This window comes from Ranitomeya imitator, chromosome 2 (assembly GCF_032444005.1).
Source record: "Ranitomeya imitator isolate aRanImi1 chromosome 2, aRanImi1.pri, whole genome shotgun sequence".
In the NCBI taxonomy this organism is placed as follows: domain Eukaryota; kingdom Metazoa; phylum Chordata; class Amphibia; order Anura; family Dendrobatidae; genus Ranitomeya; species Ranitomeya imitator.
Window position 1 is genome coordinate 54,199,116 of NC_091283.1, and position 22,707 is coordinate 54,221,822.

The following is a 22,707-nucleotide window of genomic DNA, read 5'->3' on the forward strand; positions in this document are numbered from 1 at the left end:
ATCCTGTCGGGCACCTTTCCTTGCCTTTCATCAGGACAAGGTAGTCCTACGTCCTTCTCCCGCGTTTCTTCCAAAGGTGGTCTCATCTTTCCACCTTAACGAGGACATCATCCTTCCCTCCTTTTGTCCGCAGCCTAAACATAGGGTCGAGAAGGCTCTCCATACTCTGGACGTGGTACGGGCTCTCAGGAGGTACATTTCCAGAACGGCACACTTCAGAAAATCGGACGCCCTTTTCGTGCTCCCGGAGGGTCACAGAAAGGGTTTGGCGGCGTCTAAATCCACGATAGCTAGATGGATCCGATCTGCTATCCAGGAATCCTATCGGGTCAGGGGCAGTCCTATCCCGGCGGGGATTAGAGCTCACTCCACTCGGTCGATGGGTGCTTCCTGGGCCATCCGGCACCAGGCATCAGCGGAGCAGGTTTGCAAGGCCGCAACGTGGTCCAGCCTGCATACCTTCACAAAGCATTACAATGTGCATATCCAATCCTCTGCGGACGCGGCCCTTGGCAGGCGTATCCTGCAGGCGGCCGTTGCGCATTGGTAGTCAGATGGTACATGAAGTTACGTGGTTGTATTGTTTCCCTCCCAGGGACTGCTTTGGGACGTCCCATGGTCCTGTGTCCCCCAATGAGGCGAAGGAGAAATAGGGATTTTTGTGTGTACTCACCGTAAAATCCTTTTCTCCGAGCCACTCATTGGGGGACACAGCACCCACCCTGGTAGCCTTACGGCTAGTTATCTTTTTTAGTCTTTGACTGTTGTTTGACATGTTATGTTCCAATGTTTTTTGATATATTGTTCTCATTATCCTACTGCTTTTGCACTTAACTGGGTCTCTGCATGCCAGCATGAGGGTGTATACTGCAGGGGAGGAGCTAACCCTTTTTTGTCTCAGCTTAGTGTCAGCCTCCTAGTGACAGCAGCATAACCCATGGTCCTGTGTCCCCCAATGAGTGGCTCGGAGAAAAGGATTTTACGGTGAGTACACACAAAAATCCCTATTTTGTTGCGGCAGCACAGGTTGCACCAATGTTGTGTCCGCCCCCAATCCTGGCATAAAAAAGAATGGATTTTTTCTCATTTTTTTTGATTGCCCATGTTATGTGTTGGCTCGCAGTGGATGATTCTCCGCTCTTACAGCGTTCTTTGCTTTTCAGATATCCTACAGTGTCCTGCGGCTCTGCTTACAGGAGGTCTTTCAATTCCGCTTCATGCAAACTGACCCCAACTGGTCCAACTTTTTCTACGACTCTGATCAAAACAAGGTAAGAAAGTCCACTGGTCAAAAATCCATATGATGGACGTGAGATGATTTTTTTTTTTTTTTTTTTTTAAGCGACCATTAAAAGCTATGTCCGCCTTTGCAATTTTTTTTTTTTTTTAATTCTTCCAATGAATCCAAAAATGAAAAAAATATTCTTAATTTCATCACTTGCAATTGTTGCTTTTTTTTAATCATGCGGTAATCAATGACATTTAAAAAAAAAAAATGCTCTTTATTTTTTTTTTTGTGCTTTTTTTGCCTTTTTATTAAAAAATAAAAATAAAAAAAAGGTTGCGTGTTCCTCTTTAAAATGTCTCAAAATTTGCACAAAAATTGGGGAATATGATGTAAACATTTGGAAAACAAAAAGATCTCACACGTTGGCGAACTTACTTTTTGCAACTTTGAAAATCACTAATAAAAATGAATCTACGGTAATTGTAAAAAAAATAAATAAGAGGGATATAAATTGCAATAAGACTTCAGCATCTGACTCAACAAGAAACGTTTGTAGTCCATTACCATTGTGGCTTATTGCTTTACATGGGAGCTGTAGACACAACGGGGAATTTTTTACCTGCATTCGAGGAGCGATCCACATGGAAATAATAGTTTTTTCTTACTTCATAGGTGAACCTCTTGGACTTTGGAGCCAGTCGATGGTTTGATGAGACGTTCACCGATGAATATATTGAGGTGAGTTGAATTTGCAGCACATATTTCATGTAAATAAAGGGGTGGCAGTCTGGACGCTGCTCAGAACCCCTTTATTTTAGGTGGCAGCTCTGGATCGAGACCTCAGGAGCCATGTATAGCCACACATTGTTTTTGGAAATTGAGTCGTATTTCATGGGTTGGACATGTTCGACATTTAGATATCGTATATACTCGAGTATAAGCCGAGATTTTCAGCCCAAATTTTTGGGCTGAAAGTGCCCCTCTCGGCTTATACTCAAGTCACGGTAGCGGTGGGGTCGGCGGGTGAGGGGGAGAGGGCGCTGAGGCATACTTACCTAGTCCCGGCGATCCTGGTGCTGTCCCTGCCTGTCACACTGTCTTCGGGTGCCGCAGCTCTTCCCCTGTACAGCGGTCACGTGGTACCGGTCATTAGAGAAATTAATATGGACTCCACTCCAATAGGGGTGGAGCCGCATATTCATTTCTCTAATCCGCCTTGCCGGTGACCGCTGACAGGAAAAGCTGCGGCACCCGAAGACAGTGTGACAGGCAGGGGCAGCGCCAGGATCGCTGGGACTAGGTGAGTATTTTATATTCACCTGTCCGCGTTCCACACGCCGGGCGCCGCTCTGTCTTCGCGTCCTCTTGCACTGACTGTTCAGGTCAGAGGGCGCGATGACGCATATAGTGTGCACGCCGCCCTCTGCCTGATCAGTCAGTGCGGAGAGACGCCGGGAGCTGCGAGCAAGAGAGGTGAGTATGGCATTTTTTTTTTTTTTTATTATTGCAGCAGCAATGGCAGAGCTTTATACAGAGCATCTATGGGGCAATAATGAACGGTGCAGAGCACTATATGGCATAGTTATGGTGCAATAATGAACGGTGCAGAGCACTATATGGCACAGTTATGGGGCAATAATGAATGGTGCAAAGCACTATATGGCACATCTATGGGGCAATAATGAACGGTGCAGAGCACTATATGGCACATCTATGGGGCAATAATGAACGGTGCAGAGCACTATATGGCAAGCTATGGGGCAAGAATGAACGGTGCAGAGCACTATATGGCACAGTTATGGGGCAATAATGAACGGTGCAGAGCACTATATGGCACAGCTATGGGGCAATAATGAACGGTGCAGAGCACTATATGGCACAGCTATGGGGCAATAATGAACGGTGCAGAGCACTATATGGCACAGCTATGGGACAATAATGAACGGTGCAGAGCACTATATGGCACAGCTATGGGACAATAATGAACGGTGCAGAGCACTATATGGCACAGCTATGGGGCAAGAATGAACGGTGCAGAGCACTATATGGCACATCTATGGGGCAATAATGAACGGTGCAGAGCACTATATGGCAAGCTATGGGGCAAGAATGAACGGTGCAGAGCACTATATGGCACAGCTATGGGGCAAGAATGAACGGTGCAGAGCACTATATGGCACATCTATGGGGCAATAATGAACGGTGCAGAGCACTATATGGCAAGCTATGGGGCAATAATGAACGGTGCAGAGCACTATATGGCACAGTTATGGGGCAAGAATGAACGGTGCAGAGCACTATATGGCACAGTTATGGGGCAATAATGAACGGTGCAGAGCACTATATGGCAAGCTATGGGGCAATAATGAACGGTGCAGAGCACTATATGGCACAGCTATGGGACAATAATGAACGGTGCAGAGCACTATATGGCAAGCTATGGGACAATAATGAACGGTGCAGAGCACTATATGGCACAGCTATGGGGCAAGAATGAACGGTGCAGAGCACTAATATGGCACAGCTATGGGGCAAGAATGAACGGTGCAGAGCACTATATGGCACAGCTATGGGGCTATAATGAATGGTGCAGAGCACTATATGGTACAGCTATGGGGCCGTAATGAACGGTGCAGAGCACTATATGCCACAGCTATGGGGCAATAATGAACGGTGCAGAGCACTATATGGCACAGCTATGGGGCAGTAATGAACGGTGCAGAGCACTATATGGCACAGCTATGGGGCCGTAATGAACGATATGGAGCATCTATTTTTATTTTTGAAATTCACCGGTAGCTGCTGCATTTTCCACCTTAGGCTTATACTCGAGTCAATAAGTTTTCCCAGTTTTTTGTGGCAAAATTAGGGGGGTCGGCTTATCCTCTGGTCGGCTTATACTCGAGTATATACGGTAATAGACCACAGTATATGCCATAAATATATGGTTGTTGCTGGTCCCCTCTCCGAGCCCCTAATCTGGTAGCACCATTGTTGTGAATGGAGAGGAGGCTGCACCTGTCGGACCCGCACCGATCTGTCATTAATAAATGTCTAAGCTGCAAAAGATCCTTTACGGGCTGGTTACTACGATTCTTATTATTTTGGAACCTTATGGTTGTATTATATGGGCTGCATGACACTATATGGCAGTATTGCACGTGTCGGAACAACAAGAACAGTTGTCTAATGTGCCCTTTCATTTCTCATTTTCTACAAAACCATTCCCGTTCTCCCAAACGCATTAACGTCCGATAACAAATAATTTGCCAACTTCTACTGCGCCACACAGATGGGTTAGCCCCATACTGGGACCCCTCTTTATGGGGCTGTTTTGGCAACCAATGTTTTGGTGACTCCCCTCTTCTTCTCTACCATTTAGGTTGTTAAAGCAGCAACAGAAGGTGACAGAGAAAAAGTTCTGAAAAAGTCCAGAGACCTAAAGTTTCTGACCGGCTATGAAACCAAGGTAAGTTGTGGGGGGGGTTCGGAACTGTGTGGGATTTTTCTCATGTTGTCATAAGTCCGAATTTACTTGTTTGTTTTTTACCATGTACCCTCACAGCAGTAATCTCCTCCTCAAAGCCATTCTTTATTAATTACCTTAAGCTACCAGCACTTCTCTGTAGGACTACAAGTGTCAGTGGACTAGAGAGTACCCAGTGAGCCCCTGGTGGTGCCGATCACAGGGGTTTCCAGCAGTGAGACGCTCCGGGACGCTGCAGGAATTGGTTTCCAATATGAGCCTGTCATTTTGGTTTGCTAAGAAAAGGACTGAGAAACGTAACTTTAGAAGCACAGGGTGTCTTAGTGCATATCTGCACAGAGCCAGCTTCATTAAAAATGCATTTTATGAGCCTGTTAATGACCATTTATCTGACCACGTGGCCACGTTCAAACTTTAAAGGGATTGTGCAGGTTGCAAAACTATTTTCAAATACACTTTTGGGAGATTATTTACCCTTGTCGATTGGTGCATGAACCAACATATCTGCGTTACATGGACAACCCAATCATTGCAACTGATCGAAAACTGCATAATGCTTCATTCCCCTGTGGGGGCACTACAGGGGAATTGAACACTGGCTGACTGGCTCTGTGACCGGACATAAGAGATTTGGTTTCATATAACAGCATATTTGGCAAGTCATAGGTTTGGGGGGTCCTTTGATGGCACACAGATACTGATGATTGAGGATTCTCCGGCCATTTAAAGGTCTTTTTTGAGGGTTAAATTGGTTAAATTAAAAAAAAAAAAAAGGCATGTATTGCTTCCCATCTCTATGCCTGTGCTGCTATTGTGATGTCACATCATTCCTGACAACTATAACCTCATATCTCAGAAGTCACTTGCCATAAATGCCAACGTATCTGCCAAGGCCTGAGTGCCGAGAGCACTGGAGCCTTGGGGAATGGAAGAGGCGAGTGTATTTGTTAGTGTTTTTTTTTGTAATAGAAACTTTTTTTAATCTAGCAGCCTTGTCAGAAGTGCATGACTGCCATACGAGAGCTCTCAAACCTAATTGCCCCAGCGCCTCTTTTGATTAGATGCACAACGTCATACGTCCATCTTTCCGCAACTATGATGTGGTGCCGTATTACACCTTTTTACTTGCTGCTTTGGTCTTGTGGTTGGGTAGAGCTAGGCGAACCCGAACAGTAAAGTTTGACGTCCGTACCGAACACCTACTGTTCAGGCCTGGACACCGAACGCGAACTTCACCAGGAAGTCTGTTTTACTGTTCGGTTCGGCCCCCTGGACTCCGGGTGTTTGTCGCATGGTCAATTGCTCTACAGCACGGCAAACACTGCTTCTGATCGGCGGTAAAATCATCACTGGTCCGACAGCCACAGTTGGCAAGCTGTCAAATGTCAGCGTGAGCCCGTAGCTGTGATCAGAGCTATAAAGTTTACCTCCGGTCACTGGTTTCAGCTGATGGGACTACTGCTCTCATCAGCCAACACCTGCTGCCGCTAGTAACCGCGAGAGCAGGAGCAGCGGATGGGAGTATTCATTAGCCAGCGCCCGTGCGGTAAATAAATAATAAAAAAAAAAAAAAAGAATAGCGTGGGATCCTTTTGTATATTTGATAACGAGCCAGGCAAAACACAGCTCGGGGCTGCACCCCTCTGCTATCAGCTTCAGCAAGGCTGGTTATCAAGAATAGAGGGGGTCCCCTGCAGTGAATTTGAACTACGGTGAGCTGACCTCTGCACCGTGAGACTTTTTTTCTCACACTGCGAGCGGTGATCTCACCGAGGTCACACAGTTCACACAGTTCACCCAGGCTGGAAACGCAGCCTCAGTGACTGACGGTAACATCGATAATGTCACCGCCGGTCAGTGATGCTGCGCTCACATCAGCTCATCCAGGTTCTCAGCCTGGACGGTCGCATCTTGGCACCGTCCAGGTTGAAAACTATTAATCCCCCTGACCTGGATTACGGCGTGGGACAGAACGACAGACAGGTGAGGGATATTGTTGTTTTTTAATTTTTGTCTTATTACAGAAGATGAGGGATTCAGTGGAATTAAGTATTAGGTGAGTATGGTCTTTATTTACCATACAACTATCGGAATAGTAATGGAGAGGTGTCTTATAGACGCCTCTCCATTACTAAGCCGTGGGCTTGATGTCACCTGACAATACAAAGGTGACATCAATCCCACAAATATGAACCCCACTTACTACCGCTACAGAGCAAGTGAGCCGGGCAAAGCACCAGAATTGGCGCATCTAATAGATGTGCCTTTTCTGGGCAGTTGCGGGCTACTATTTTTAGGCTGGTGGACCTATATCAATGGCCCCTTACCAGCCTGAGAATACCAGCTGTCAGCTTTTGGCTCAAAAATGAGGGGGACCCCACGCCGTTTTTTGTTTAAATGCTTTATTTAAATAATTTGAAAAATCGGAGTGGGGGACCCCTTTATTCTTGATAACCAGCCTTGCTGACCGCTGAGGGTTGCAGCCCCCCAGCTGTGGGTTTTGCCTGGTTGGTTATCAAAAATACATGGGAACACACACAGTTTTTTTTTTTTTTATTATTATTATTATTTATTTACAGTGCAGGCGCTGGCGAATTAATACTCTCATCAACTGCTCCTGCTCTCACTGTTCTTAGCAGCAGCAGTCCCATCAGCTGACACTAGTGACTGCAGGTGAACTTTATGCCTCCAATCACAGCTGTGGGCTCACACTCTCTTTTGACAGCGTGCGACTGCAGCTCTCTGACCGGCGCTGATGATTTTACCGACGATCAGAAGAGGTGTTTGCCGTGCTGTCATGCACGACAGCGTGGCAAATACTGGATGTGCAGGCCCCCATTCAAGTTAATGGGTTTTGGGCATCGAACATCCAGGTGTCCGCCAATCTCTATAGTTGGGTATTATACCTTTTTACTTGCTGCTTTGGTCTTGTGGTTGGGTAGTATACCTTTTTACTTGCTGCTTTGGTATTTTTCTTGGGTATTGGGTAATTTACTTGCTCCTTCGGTCTTGTAGTTGAGTATTATACCCAACCAAAAGACCGAAGCAGCAAGTAAATGGTATTATACCTTTTTACTTGGTGCCTCGGTCTTGTGGTTGGATATTATACCTTTTTACTTGCTGCTTCGGTCTTGGATTGGGTATTATACCTTTGTACTTGCTGCCTTGCCCTTGTAGTTGGATACTATACCTTTGTACTTGCTGCTTTGGCCTTGTGGTTGGGTATTATACCTTTTTACTTGCTGCTTCGGTCTTGTGGTGGGGTATTATACCTTTTTACTTGCTGCTTAGGTCTTGTAGTTGGGTATTATACCTTTTTACTTGCTGCTTCAGTCTTGGGTTGGGTATTATACCTTTCTTACTTGCTGCTTCGGTCTTGTAGTTGGGTTTTTATACCTTTTGTACTTGCTGCCTTGTAGTTGGATATTATACCTTTTGTACTTGCTGCTTTGGTCTTGTAGTTGGGTATTATACCTTTTTACTTGCTGCCTTGGCGTTGTGGTTGGGTATTGTACTTTTTTACTTGCTGCTTCGGTCTTGTAGTTGGGTTTTTATACCTTTGTACTTGCTGCCTTGTAGTTGGATATTATACCTTTGTACTTGCTGCCTTGGTCTTTGTAGTTAGATATTATACCTTTTGTACTTGCTGCCTTGGCCTTGTAGTTGGGTTTTTATACCTTTGTACTTGCTGCCTTGGTCTTTGTAGTTGGATATTATACCTTTTGTACTTGCTGCCTTGGCCTTGTAGTTGGGTTTTTATACCTTTGTACTTGCTGCCTTGGTCTTTGTAGTTGGATATTATACCTTTTGTACTTGCTGCCTTGGCCTTGTGGTTGGGTATTGTACTTTTTTTCCTTGCTGCTTGGTTCTCGCTGACCCTGTACATCTCGTTTAGGACGATGTTTCCTTTATGTCATTCTTCTGTAATGAAGATGTTCATGTGGAGCAGAGCTAATTGTTTTCACGCCACTTGAGTGAAACATCGTAGCGATTCCAACATCCCACAGGGGAAAGTATTTACCCACAGGAACCCGTCTGCTGGCACTGGTTACCCAAGAAGATGCCGGGCAATGCTCATTACATGGTGTAAGGTCGTTATATAGGAAACTTCTGGGGGTTATTGGGCGTTCATTAACACTTTCCTGCCTGTAGCTTTGTCTTTTAGGCAGAGGTGGGCCTGCCCTGTCATTCAAGTCTTGTTAGGTTAATTTTAACCTTCTTGGATCCGGGATATTGACGGTAATATACAGTGACGGCTCTTCACAGTAATGACAGCCCAGACAGAAGCTGTCATATTGTCTCGCTCTCTGACTGTTCTCATTAGATCCCTTTTATACCTATTGCGCTGCGCTCGGCTAATTATCTGTCGAGCTGAAAGCTTCACTTACTGGAATCTAAATGAGATGAGACGACATATCCCGGTGGTGGGACACCGTTTTATTACAGAAGCAAGGATTCCAGGAATGCTGGAAAAATAGAAAATATTGCAAATTTACCTATAGGGATCATTTTAGTAACGCATGCCTTTAAGGACGAGTTGTCCTCTGCTGACATGTCTGATTCAGTAATACATGTATTTATTTGGAAATCCGGGAGCATCTGCTGTTATAAATGTATAGCGTCTGGGACCCCCTCAATCCTATGAAGGGGCTGCCGCTCTGTATCCGCACCCAAGTTCTTTCAGGTGATCTGCCTCCAGCCCCATTAACTTAAAGGAGAAGTCACTTTTACACCATAAGGATAGGGCAGGTGCCCGCGAGCCTGTATATGTGGCGTCGCCATCCGTCCCTCACCTCCCCATACAGAAGCCCACCCGACAGTGGGTGGCTGGGGCGCACAGGTCTACATCACTGCCTATTTTTGCACCTCTGCCACTCACTTTATACGACGGGAATATCCCTGTAATCAGAGTTTACCTGAAGCAGACCATTCCTTTAAATGGAGGTAGTCTAAGACGTCCCACTTAAGAATTCTGAAAGTTGAGATGTTCGGCATCGTCTGGTCACTGTCACGAGACAAAATGGCGTCTGTCGGGTAAGCCCAGTTTTGGGTTCTCTTAAACTTGTCATCTTCGTCACAATAAAGAAAAATTAAATACGGTAAATGTTCATGTTTTTTCACGTGGGAGAGAGGAGAAAGCCGCTGCCAGACCCTGATGAATACACAAGGGTCTGGCGTTGGCGCTGAAATTTCGACAGCCTCATCCTTTTCTCTCCCAGCGTCATCTGACAGCGAAGAGAGACGGTAGACCGCCATTTGCATCAGATGGTCGGCCGATATATAGTTTTGGAAAAGTTTCTTCTAATGTGTAAGGGGGGGGATTTAGACAGCACAGCTGCAAAAAGAGACCTTTTGTGGTGGGCTTTCAGGCCTCCGCAGGCTTTGGTTGTGAGTTGGGTAATAAGTTTTCATAAAGCTCTTCAGCTAAAGTAATCACACATTTCAGGCTCATCGTTTTCGGCATTTCTGCTTACTGTCAGTGAATAGAAATGTTCACGGTTGCAACTACTTTCCTGTTGTACCTGGAGCCGGATCAGAGCGGTCACTGACGACTCCTGCTTTGCGGTTCAGTTTCTTCACATTAACAGAGAAGCTCTTCCTCTTCCAGGCTACTTTGTCAGTGGGATGTGACTGCCAATGTCATGATCATTGACCATCTGCTCCCCACAGTAATGCAGCGGGGAGCCGACTGTCAATCAGTATGACATCAAAAGTCACACCTCATCAACAGAGCAGAAGAGAAGAATGTGCCCTGTCGATGTGACGTCGTTGGAAGCCACAGGAGCGGTATGTGGCCACTCTGTTTCTGCAGCGGTCTATGGCACGTCCCACCACATTGTCTGGATAGTGGATGGCTTCCAAACTTGGTTGTCCACCCACAGAGACTTTTTTTTACTTCAGTAGTTTTGGGCTAAGTTATAATATTTTGCATTTGGGTTTCATATACGATATTGCACTTCTTGGCTCTTGTAGTACAGTATAAAGCAGAGACCCTGATTCCTGCGCTTGAGCCCTTTTTTTTTTTTTTTTTTTCTTTTTTTTTAACCTCTTGCAGCACCTTTCCTAAAACCACAGTGTCCTAGTACTAGAATCAGGGTCTCTGACTCCCTTTATGCTGTGGCATAACCCTGGTCACCGATTTACCTGTAAGTGTTTGCATTTCTAAGGCCCATGTGACTCCCCTCCCATCACCTTGCCTTTTGTCTGGCAGCCCCTCATACTTCATTAAATGGCTTGTCCATTGTAAAAGTCATCATCGGAGATGGGTCTTAATAACCTATTGATCGCTGGGACCCGCGCTGATTAGCAGAACGAGGAATTGTTATTTCCGCCGAGGCACTTTTATCTCAATGAGTGGCAGGTATTCATTCTCTATGGGGCTGCCAGAAAAAGCTCCACAGCCTCGTAGGGAAGAAAGATGATCAAGCACCGATCCATTCTAAAGGAATTAAAGTGCCCAGTTTCGGTGGTCGGACCCCTACCAATCAGCAATTATACCCTATCCTTTGCATAGACGTGTTTCGCTCGACAACCCTTGTAACCTCCCATTGATCTGTTTGGAATTGAATGTTTTACCAAATGTTTTTTTCCTTAAATTGGCTGATAACAGAGAGCAATAATTAAATTGAACTATAAAGACTACATATACGTGAGTCCGTTGCCCTTAATAATGTGGTTAGGGGCTGCACTGATCTGATAACCAGTGGGGGTACATGACTTTTTTGGCCGTGTGTATGGAGCTGCTGTCTGTGCATATATCACAGAGAACATCCTTAACCCCTTCCCGACCTTTGACACATACGCTGCGTCATGAAAGTCGGTGCCATTCCGACCCATGACGCAGCGTATGCGTCATGGAAAGATCGCGTCCCTGCAGATCGGGTGAAAGGGTTAACTCCCATTTCACCCGATCTGCAGGGACAGGGGGAGTGGTAGTTTAGCCCAGGGGGGGTGGCTTCACCCCCCCCCATGGCTACGATCGCTCTGATTGGCTGTTGAAAGTGAAACTGCCAATCGGAGCGATTTGTAATATTTCACCTAAAAAAATGGTGAAATATTACAATCCAGCCATGGCCGATGCTGCAATATCATCGGCCATGGCTGGAAACACTAATGTGCCCCCACCCCACCCCACCGATCGCCCCCCGATCTGTGGTCCGCTCCCCTCTGTCCTGTGCTCCGCTCCCCCCGTCCTCCTGTCCGCTCCCCCCGTGCTCCAATCACACCCCCCGTGCTCCAATCACACCCCCCCGCACAGCGATCCCCCCTCCCCGCACAGCGATCCCCCACTCCGTGCTCCAATCCACCCTCCCCCGTGTTCCGATCCACCCCCCCCCCCCATGCTCCGATCCACCCCCCCGTGCTCCGACGCCCCCCCGTGCCCTGATCTCCCCCCCCCCCCCCCCCCCCCTTATACTTACCTGGCCTCCCGGGGTCCGTCCATCTTCTTTCCTGGGAGCCGCCATCTTCCAAAATGGCGGGCGCATGTGCAGTGCGCCCGCTGAATCTGCCGGCCGGCAGATTCGTTCCAGAGTGAATTTTGATCACTGAGATATAACTTCTCAGTGATCAAAATAAAAAAAAAAAGTAAATGACCCCCCCCCCCCCCCCCCTTTGTCACCCCCATAGGTAGGGACAAATAAAAAAAATAAATTTTTTCCACTAAGGTTGGGGTAAGAACCAGGGTTAGGGGTAGGGTTAGGGTTCGGGATGTGCACACGTATTCTGGTCCTATGCGGATTTTTCCGCAGAGGATTTGATAAATCCGCAGTGCTAAACCGCTGTGGATAAACCGCGGTTTTTCTGTGCATTTCACTGCGGTTTTACAACTGCGATTTTCTATTGGAGCAGTTGTAAAACCGCTGCGGAATCCGCAGAAAGAAGTGACATGCTGTGGAATGTAAACCGCTGCGTTTCCGTGCAGTTTTTCTGCAGCATGTGTACAACGATTTTTGTTTCCCATAGGTTTACATTGAACTGTAAACTCATGGGAAACTGCTGCGGATCCGCAGCGTTTTCCGCAGCGTGTGCACATACCTTTAGAATTAGGCCATGTGCACACGGTGCGGATTTGGCTGCGGATTTGGCTGCGGATTGGCCGCTGCGGATCCGCAGCAGTGTTCCATCAGGTTTACAGTACCATGTAAACATATGGAAAGCCAAATCCGCTGTGCCCATGGTGCGGAAAATACCGCGCGGGAACGCTGCGTTGTATTTTCCACAGCATGTCAATTCTTTGTGCGGATTCCGCAGCGTTTTACACCTGTTCCTCAATAGGAATCCGCAGGTGAAATCCGCACAAAAAACACTGGCAATCCGCGGTAAATCCGCAGGTAAAACGCAGTGCCTTTTACCCGCGGATTTTTCAAAAATGGTGCTGAAAAATCTCATACGAATCCGCAACGTTGGCACATAGCCTTAGGGTTGGGTTGGAATTAGGGTTGTGGTTAGGGGTGTGTTGGAGTTAGAATTAAGGGGTTTCCACTGTTTAGGCACATCAGGGGGTCTCCAAACGCAACATGGCGCCACCATTGATTCCAGCCAATCTTGTATTCAAAAAGTCAAATGGTGCTCCCTCACTTCCGAGCCCCGACGTGTGCCCAAACAGTGGTTTACCCCCACATATGGGGTACCAGCATACTCAGGACAAACTGCGCAACAATTACTGGGGTCCAATTTCTCCTGTTACCCTTGAGAAAATAAAAAATTGCTTGCTAAAACATCATTTTTGAGGAAAGAAAAATGATTTTTTATTTTCACGGCTCTGCGTTGTAAACGTCTGTGAAGCACTTGGGGGTTCAAAGTGCTCACCATATATCTAGATAAGTTCCTTGGGGGGTCTAGTTTCCAAAATGGGGTCACTTGTGGGGGGTTTCTACTGTTTAGGCACACCAGGGGCTCTGCAAACGCAACATGACGTCCGCATCAAAGTCTGCATTTCAAAAGTCACTACTTCCCTTCTGAGCCCCGACGTGTGCCCAAACAGTGGTTTACCTCCACACATGGGGTATCAGCGTACTCAGGAGAAACTGGACAACAACTTTTGGGGTCCAATTTCTCCTGTAACCCTTGGGAAAATAAAAAATTGCGGGCTAAAAAATCATTTTTGAGAAAAGAATTTTTTTTTTTTTTTTTCATGGCTCTGCGTTATAAACTTCTGTGAAGCACTTGAGGGTTCAAAGTGCTCACCACACATCTAGATTAGTTCCTTTGGGGGTCTAGTTTCCAAAATGGGGTCATTTGTGGGGGATCTCCAATGTTTAGGCACACAGGGGCTCTCCAAACGCGACATGGTGTCCGCTAATGATTGGAGCTAATTTTCCATTTAAAAAGCCAAATGGCGTGCCTTCCCTTCTGAGCCCTGCCGTGCGCCCAAACAGTGGTTTACCCCCACATATGGGGTATCTGCGTACTCAGGACAAACTGGACAACAACATTTGTGGTCCAATTTCTCCTATTACCACTGGCAAAATAGGAAATTCCAGGCTAAAAAATCATTTTTGAGAAAAGAAAAATTATTTTTTATTTTCATGGCCCTGCATTATAAACTTCTGTGAAGCACCTGGGGGTTTAAAGTGCTCAGTATGCATCTAGATAAGTTCCTTGGGGGGTCTAGTTTCCAAAATGGGGTCACTTGTGGGGGAGCTCCAATGTTTAGGCACACAGGGGCTCTCCAAACGCGACATGGTGTCCGCTAACAATTGGAGCTAATTTTCCATTCAAAAAGTCAAAAGGCGCGCCTTCCCTTCCGAGCCATGCCGTGTGCCCAAACAGTGGTTTACCCCCACATATGAGGTATCGGCGTACTCGGGAGAAATTGCTCAACAAATTTTAGGATCCATTTTATCCTATTGCCATGTGAAAATGAAAAAATTGAGGCGAAAAGAAATTTTTTGTGAAAAAAAAGTACTTTTTCATTTTTACGGATCAATTTGCGAAGCACCTGAGGGTTTAAAGTGCTCACTAGGCATCTAGATAAGTTCCTTGGGGGGTCCAGTTTCCAAAATGGGGTCATTTGTGGGGGGAGCTCCAATGTTTAAGCACACAGGGTCTCTCCAAACGCGACATGGTGTCCGCTAACGATGGAGATAATTTTTCATTCAAAAAGTCAAATGGCGCTCCTTCCCTTCCAAGCCCTGCCGTGCGCCCAAACAGTGGTTTACCCCCACATATGAGGAATCAGCGTACTCAGGACAAATTGGACAACAACTTTCGTTGTTCAGTTTCTCCTTTTACCATTGGGAAAATACAAAAATTGTTGCTGAAAAATCATTTTTGTGACTAAAAAGTTAAATGTTCATTTTTTCCTTCCATGTTGCTTCTGCTGCTGTGAAGCACCTGAAGGGTTAATAAACTTCTGGAATGTGGTTTTGTGCACCTTGAGGAGTGCAGTTTTTAGAATGGTGTCACTTTTGGGTATTTTCAGCCATATAGACCCCTCAAACTGACTTCAAATGTGAGGTGGTCCCTAAAAAAAAATGGTTTTGTAAATTTCGTTGTAAAAATGAGAAATCGCTGGTCAAATTTTAACCCTTATAACTTCCTAGCAAAAAAAAATTTTGTTTACAAAATTGTGCTGATGTAAAGTAGACGTGTGGGAAATGTTATTTATTAACTATTTTGTGTCACATACCTCTCTGGTTTAACAGAATAAAAATTCAAAATGTGAAAATTGCGAAATTTTCAAAATTTTCGCCAAATTTCTGTTTTTATCACAAATAAACACCGAATTTATTGACCTAAATTTACCACTAACATGAAGCCCAGTATGTCACGAAAAAACAATCTCAGAACCGCTAGGATCCATTGAAGCGTTCCTGAGTTATTACTTCATAAAGGGACACTGGTCAGAATTGCAAAAAACGGCCAGGTCATTAAGGTCAAAATAGGCTGGGTCATGAAGGGGTTAAGGTATGGCCGCTTGCCCATGCTGAATGGCCAGAAGCATTGTCTGTGGGCTGTGACACTGTATGGCGGTTGTACATTTAGTCCCACCACAATGGCTCGTGTCTGCGCCGCTCGGTACACGCCGTCCGCACAGCAGAGTGTTCAGACACCGTACAGGACATTGCTGTGTTATGTTTTCATTGTGATCTGCTCCCGAGCTGTAAAGGGAAGGCAATCTCTCGTCCTCCAGGACCATTGTGAGTTTTGGGGATTTGGGCTAGAAGTGATGACTTGGTACAATGCAGATTACAGCACAGCAGATGACGCTTATAACCGAGCGTCCGCAGGACTGATTGTCAGCGCGCGAGCGCCAGTGATCGGGACATTTACATTCCACTGTCAGCGATTGTGGAGAATCCGCTCTGCTGGTGAATGAAGGCACTTCAGATTCACATTAATAGATTCTGCAGTTTTTATTTTGTATGTACAATCGGGTTTTTCTCCTTTTCTCAAGCTGTGAGGGAGCGCAGCTTCAGTGACGGCACTGCTAATCACTGAAGCTGCCGCTCGCAGATGTGCTGACCTGGGATGACCTCTGGAGCGTGGGAAAATGCCAGTTCATTTTTCCCACGCTGAAGAGTTCACCACAGGTCAGGCTGTGAGGCAGCGCAGCGTCAGTGACGTCAGCGCTAGTCATTGATGCTGCCACCGGCAGCTTCTCATTAGTTCATCAGTGGTTTACAGCCGGGGCGGTCGGATTAGCAGTGCTCCCGGTTGTAAACTGTATATCCCCTAGATATGGATTACTGCGTGGGACTGAACGCCGGACAGGTATGGTATATTGTTGGTTTATTTTTTTTTCATTTATTATGGGAGATCTAGGGCGTCGCATGGATTAGCAGTAAGAATAAAATGGTCAAACTGTGTTCAGTGTTTTATTTCAGTAAAAGACTTTATTCTGGTTGTGTCTTTATTTAACCCTTTACCAGCTATAGGATTAGTAATGGATCTTATTGACACCTCTACATTACTAATCCAGCTGGATGTAACCTTACAATACAAAGGTGACATCAACCCCACAACTATTACCCCATATGCCACCGCTACAGGGCAAGTGGGAAGAGCGAGGCTAAGTGCCGGAATTGGCACAGAGTGCTGATGTTTTTAGCCGAGGGGGCAATATCCATGGTCCCTTCCTAGGCTATTAATATCAGCCCGCAGCTGTCTGCTTAGCCTTTGCTGGTTATTATAGGGGGACCCCACATAATTTATTTTTTTTTTTGGGGGGGGGTCCCCTATTTTAACCCCTTTCTGACCTCGGACGGGATAGTACGTCCGAGGTCAGATCCCCTGCTTTGATGCAGGGCTCCGCGGTGAGCCCGCATCACGGCCGGGACATGTCAGCTGTTTTGAACAGCTGACATGTGCCCGTAATAGGCGCGGGCAGAATCGCGATCTGCCCGCACCTATTCACTAGTTAAATGCCGCTGTCAAACGCAGACAGCGGCATTTAACTACCGCTTCCGGTCGGGCGGCCGGAAATTACGTCATCGCCGACCCCCGTCACATGATCGGGGGTCGGCGATGCATCTCCATTGTAACCATAGAGGTCCTTGAGACCTCTATGGTTACTGATCGCCGGTGGCTGTGAGCGCCACCCTGTGGTCGGCGCTCACAGCACACCTCCATTTCTGCTACATAGCAGCGATCAGCAGATCGCTGCTATGTGGCAGAGGCGATCGAGTTGTGCCTGCTTCTAGCCTCCCATGGAGGCTATTGAAGCATGGCAAAAGTAAAAAAAAAAAAAAAAAGTTGAAAAAAATGTTAAAAAAATAAAAAATATATAAAAGTTTAAATCACCCCCCTTTCGCCCCAATCAAAATAAATCAATAAAAAAAATATAAAATCTACGCATATTTGGTATCGCCGCGCTCAGAATCGCCCGATCTATCAACTAAAAAAAAGCATTAACCTGATCGCTAAACAGCGTAGCGGGAAAAAAATTTGAAACGCCAGAATTACGGTTTTTTCGTCGCCGCGACATTGCATTAAAATGCAATAACGGGCGATCAAAAGAACGTATCTGCACCGAAATGCTATCATTAAAAACGTCATCTTGGCACGCAAAAAATAAGCCCTCAACCGACCCCAGATCACGAAAAATGGAGACGCTACGAGTATCGGAAAATGGCACAATTTTTTTTTTTTTTTTTTTTTTTTTTTTTTTAGCAAAGTTTGGAATTTTTTTTCACCACTTAGGTAAAAAATAACCTAGTCATGTTTGGTGTCTAAGAACTCGTAATGACCTGGAGAATCATAATGGCAGGTCAGTTTCAGCATTTAGTGAACCTAGCAAAAAAGCCAAACAAAAAAACAAGTGTGGGATTGCACTTTTTTTGCAATTTCACTGCACTTGGAAATTTTTTCCCGTTTTCTAGTACACGACATGCTAAAACCAATGATGTCATTCAAAAGTACAACTCGTCCCACAAAAAATAAGCCCTCACATGGCCACATTGACGGAAAAATAAAAAAGTTATGGCTCTGGGAAGGAGGGGAGCAAAAAACGAACACGGAAAAACAAAAAATCCCAAGGTCATGAAGGGGTTAATAGCCAGTAAAGGCTAAATATACATCTGTGAGCTGATATTAATAGCCTGGGAAGCTCCATGGGTATTACCCCTTTCCCAGGCTATAAACATTTGCCCCCAGTCGCTGGCTTTCCCTCTGCTGGTTTTGAAAATTGTGCGGGAGTCCACGTAATTTTTTTCCAATAAATAAACGTTTATTAATTGCATGTCCAGTGATTTGCACACACACTGTACTAATTGTATTGACCACTCACATCTATATATTTAACTATTCTGCATGGATTTACTGTATGTAAACCATGTCTCCTATCCTGTCTGCTCCTGCATTGAGAAAGGATTGTATCCGAAACATCGCCGCACCATTTGGGCAATAAACATCACTTTTTTTCTAGAAGTCTGCTGTGGTGTTTCCCCCTTTTTTTTTTTTTTTTTTTTCTAAAATATATATATATTATAGTACATACCAAAAGTTTGGACACACCTTCTCATTTAAAGATTTTTCTGTATTTTCATGACTATGAATATTGGGCAGCACGGTGGCGCAGTGGTTAGCACTACAGCCTTGCAGCGCTGGGGTCCTGGGTTCTAATCCCACCCAGGACAACATCTGCAAAGAGTTTGTATGTTCTCTCCGTGTTTGCGTGGGTTTCCTCCGGGCACTCCGGTTTCCTCCCACATTCCAAAGACATACTGATAGGAATTCTAGATTGTGAGCCCAATCGGGGACAGTGATGATAATGTGTGCAAACTGTAAAGCGCTGCGGAATATGTTAGCGCTATATAAAAATAAAGATTATTATTATTATTATTGTACATTCACACTGAAAGCATCAAAACTATGAATTAACACATGTGGAATTATATACTTAACAAAAAAGTGTGAAACAACTGAAAATATGTCTTATATTCTAGGTTCTTCAAAGTAGCCACATTTTGCTTTGATGATTGCTTTGCACACTCTTGGCATTCTCTTGATGAGCTTCAAGAGGTAGTCACCAGGAATGGTTTTCCAACAATCTGAGTTCCCAGAGATGCTTAGCACTTGTTGGCCCTATTGCCTTCACCCTGCGGTCCAGCTCAACCCCAATCCATCTTGATTGGGTTCAGGTCTGGTGACTGTGGAGGCCAGGTCATCTGGCGTAGCACCCCATCACTCTCCTTCTTGGTCAAATAGCCCTTACACAGCCTGGAGGTGTGTTTGGGGTCATTGTCCTGTTGAAAAATAAATGATGGTCCAACTAAACACAAACCGGATGGATTAGCATGCTGCTGCAAGATGCTGTGGTAGCCATGCTGGTTCTGTATGCCTTCAATTTTGAATAAATCCCCAACAGTGTCACCAGCAAAGCACACCCCCCCCCCCCCCCACCATCACACCTCCTCCTCCATGCTTCACGGTGGGAACCAGGCATGTAGAGTCCATCCGTTCACGTTTTCTGCGTCGCACAAAGACACGGTGGTTGGAACCAAAGATCTCAAATTTGGACTCATCAGACCAAAGCACAGATTTACACTGGTCTAATGTCCATTCCTTGTGTTCTTTAGCCCAAACAAGTCTCTTCTGCTTGTTACCTGTCCTTAGCAGTGGTTTCCTAGCAGCTATTTTACCATGAAGGCCTGCTGCACAAAGTCTCCTCTTAACAGTTGTTGTAGAGATGTGTCTGCTGCTAGAACTCTGTGTGGCATTGACCTGGTCTCTAATCTGAGCTGCTGTTAACCTGCGATTTCTGAGGCTGGTGACTCGGATAAACTTATCCTCAGAAGCAGAGGTGACTCTTGGTCTTCCTTTCCTGGGGCGGTCCTCATGTGAGCCAGTTTCTTTGTGGCGCTTGATGGTTTTAGCCACTGCACTTGGGGACACTTTCAAAGTTTTCCCAATTTTTCGGACTGACTGACCTTCATTTCTTAAAGTAACGATGGCCACTCGTTTTTCTTTACTTAGCTGCTTTTTTCTTGCCATAATACAAATTCTAACAGTCTATTCAGTAGGACTATCAGCTGTGTATCCACCAGACTTCTGCACAACACAACTGATGGTCCCAACACCATTTATAAGGCAAGAAATCCCACTTATTAAACCTGACAGGGCACACCTGTGAAGTGAAAACCATTTCCGGTGACTACCTCTTGAAGCTCATCAAGAGAATGCCAAGAGTGTGCAAAGCAGTCATCAAAGCAAACAGTGGCTACTTTGAAGAACCTAGAATATAAGACATAATTTCAGTTGTTTCACACTTTTTTGTTAAGTATATTATTCCACAGGTGTTAATTCATAGTTTTAATGCCTTCAGTGTGAATGTACAGTTTTCATAGTCATGAAAATGCAGAAAAATCTTTAAATGAGAAGGTGTGTCCAAACTTTTGGACTGTCTATATATATGTATGTATGTATGTGTGTGTATGTGTGTATGTATGTGTATATGTATATGTATGTATATATATATATATATATATATATCTATCCATGGTGCTGTACATGAGAAAGGGGTTACATATAGAGTTATAGATATCATTTACAGTAAACAAGTTTACAATGACAGACTGGTACAGAGGGGAGAGGACCCTGTCCTTGCGGACTTACATTCTATGGGATAGAGGGGAAGAGACAGAAGGTAGGGTCGAGGCGGCGGCTCTGGCGATGGCGAGGTGGCAGGATGGTTATTGCAGGCTGTAGGCTTTCCTGAAGAGATGGGTTTTCAGGTTCTGTCTGAAGGAGCCGAGGGTGGTCGATAGTCGGACGTGTTGAGGCGTGGAATTCCAGAAGCTGAGGAATATTCGGGAGAAATCTTAGAGGCGGTTGTGTGAGGAACGAATAAGTGTGGAGGAGAGAAGGAGGTCTTGGGAGGATCGGAGATTACGTGAGGGAAGATAGCGGGAGATTAGTTCAGAGATATAGGGAGGGGACAGGTTGTGGATGGCTTTGTAGATCAGTGTTAGTAGTTTGAACTGGGATTTGCAGAGAGGAGAAGCAGGGGAGTAGCGAGGAGAGAGGTGGATTAGCCGGGCAGCAGAGTTGAAGACAGACTGGAGTGGTGCAAGAGAGTTAGCAGGGAGGCCACAGAGGAGGGTGTTGTGATCAAGGCGGGAGATGATGAGGGCATGCACAAGAGTATTGCTAGATTGTGGGCTGAGGAAGGAACGGATTCTGGATATATATAGATAGATAGATAGATAGATAGATAGATAGATAGATAGATAGATAGATATATACATACATACATACACACACATATATATATATATATATATATATATATATATATATATATAATATATATATATTTAGATATATAGATAGATATATATTTAGATATATAGATAGATATATATTTAGATATATAGATAGATATATATTTAGATATATAGATAGATATATAGATAGATATAGATATTTAGATATAGATATTTAGATATAGATATATAGATATATTTAGATGGTGTCCCGATTGTAACGCATCGGGTATTCTAGAATATACATGTCCACGTAGTATATTGCCCAGCCACGTAGTATATTGCCCAGCCACGTAGTATATAGCAGAGCCACGTAGTATATTGCCCAGCACAGAGCCACGTAGTATAGAGACTTAAAAAAATAAATAAACATATAGTCACCTTCCGAAGGCCTGTTGAAGTCCTGCTATACTCGCCCTCCGCCGCCTTTCTCGCTCCTCACGACGCACACCAGCCCTGGGACCGGAAGCTGCCGATTGCAATGGAGCTGTCCTGGGAGCGTGACGAGGAGCGGGAAAGGCGGCGTAGGGTGAGTATAGCAGGTTTTTTTTTTTTTTTTTACATTATTTTTAACATGACATTTTTACTATTGATGCTACATAGGCAGCATCAATAGTAAATAGTTGGGGACACACAGGGTTAATAGCTGCGGTCACGGAGTGCGTTACACCGCGGGCCGTTACCACTGCCATTAACCCTGTGTGAGTGGAAGGGATTATATGGAGCGGGCGCCGAGCAGTGAGTGTAGGGGAGGGACTAATCGGACTGTGGCCGTCGCTGATTGGTCGCGGCAGCCATGACAGGCAGCTGCCGAGACCAATCAGCGAATGAATAACCGTGACAGAAGGACAGACAGACAGACTTTTTAAGAATATTTGGTTTTAAAAGGATGTAGTACTGCTGTATGTAAAAGCTCAAGTTAAAATCTCAATGCGCTTGGATGTAAATCGGATGCTAGGTGTGAAAATTGCATTGTGCTCGCATAGCACTCGTCCGTATGTGTATGAGCCCTTAGACATAAGTCAGGAGGGGTAGGAAGTTGTGCACAGATCTCCACAGCCTGGGAAGGGAAGGAAGCACGTATAGTCTCAGGGAGGGCAGAGAAAATTGTATAAGGGTGAGTGTCCACGGTCCGGATTGTCGGTGCTTTGGACGGAGCGGAAAACCTGTTCCGCCCAAAGCGCCGCCCCCTTCTGTACGCTCTGTGATTCTGGATGTGTTCATTACACATACGGATTCGCCGCACCCAATACGCAGGACTGTTATTTACTTTGCGGTGACCG

General features: G+C 45.3%; 1 protein-coding gene across 1 annotated transcript in view; it reads left to right on the plus strand.

The window, feature by feature from the left end:
• COQ8B (coenzyme Q8B) overlaps nt 1-22,707 on the plus strand; it is a 50,703-nt gene that overhangs the window by 26,973 nt on the left and 1,023 nt on the right. Inside the window, exons 13-15 of the mRNA XM_069746747.1 lie at nt 1,164-1,271; nt 1,901-1,966; nt 4,611-4,697. Of these exons, the coding sequence (XP_069602848.1) occupies nt 1,164-1,271; nt 1,901-1,966; nt 4,611-4,697 (261 nt within the window). The remainder of the gene's footprint in view (nt 1-1,163; nt 1,272-1,900; nt 1,967-4,610; nt 4,698-22,707) is intronic.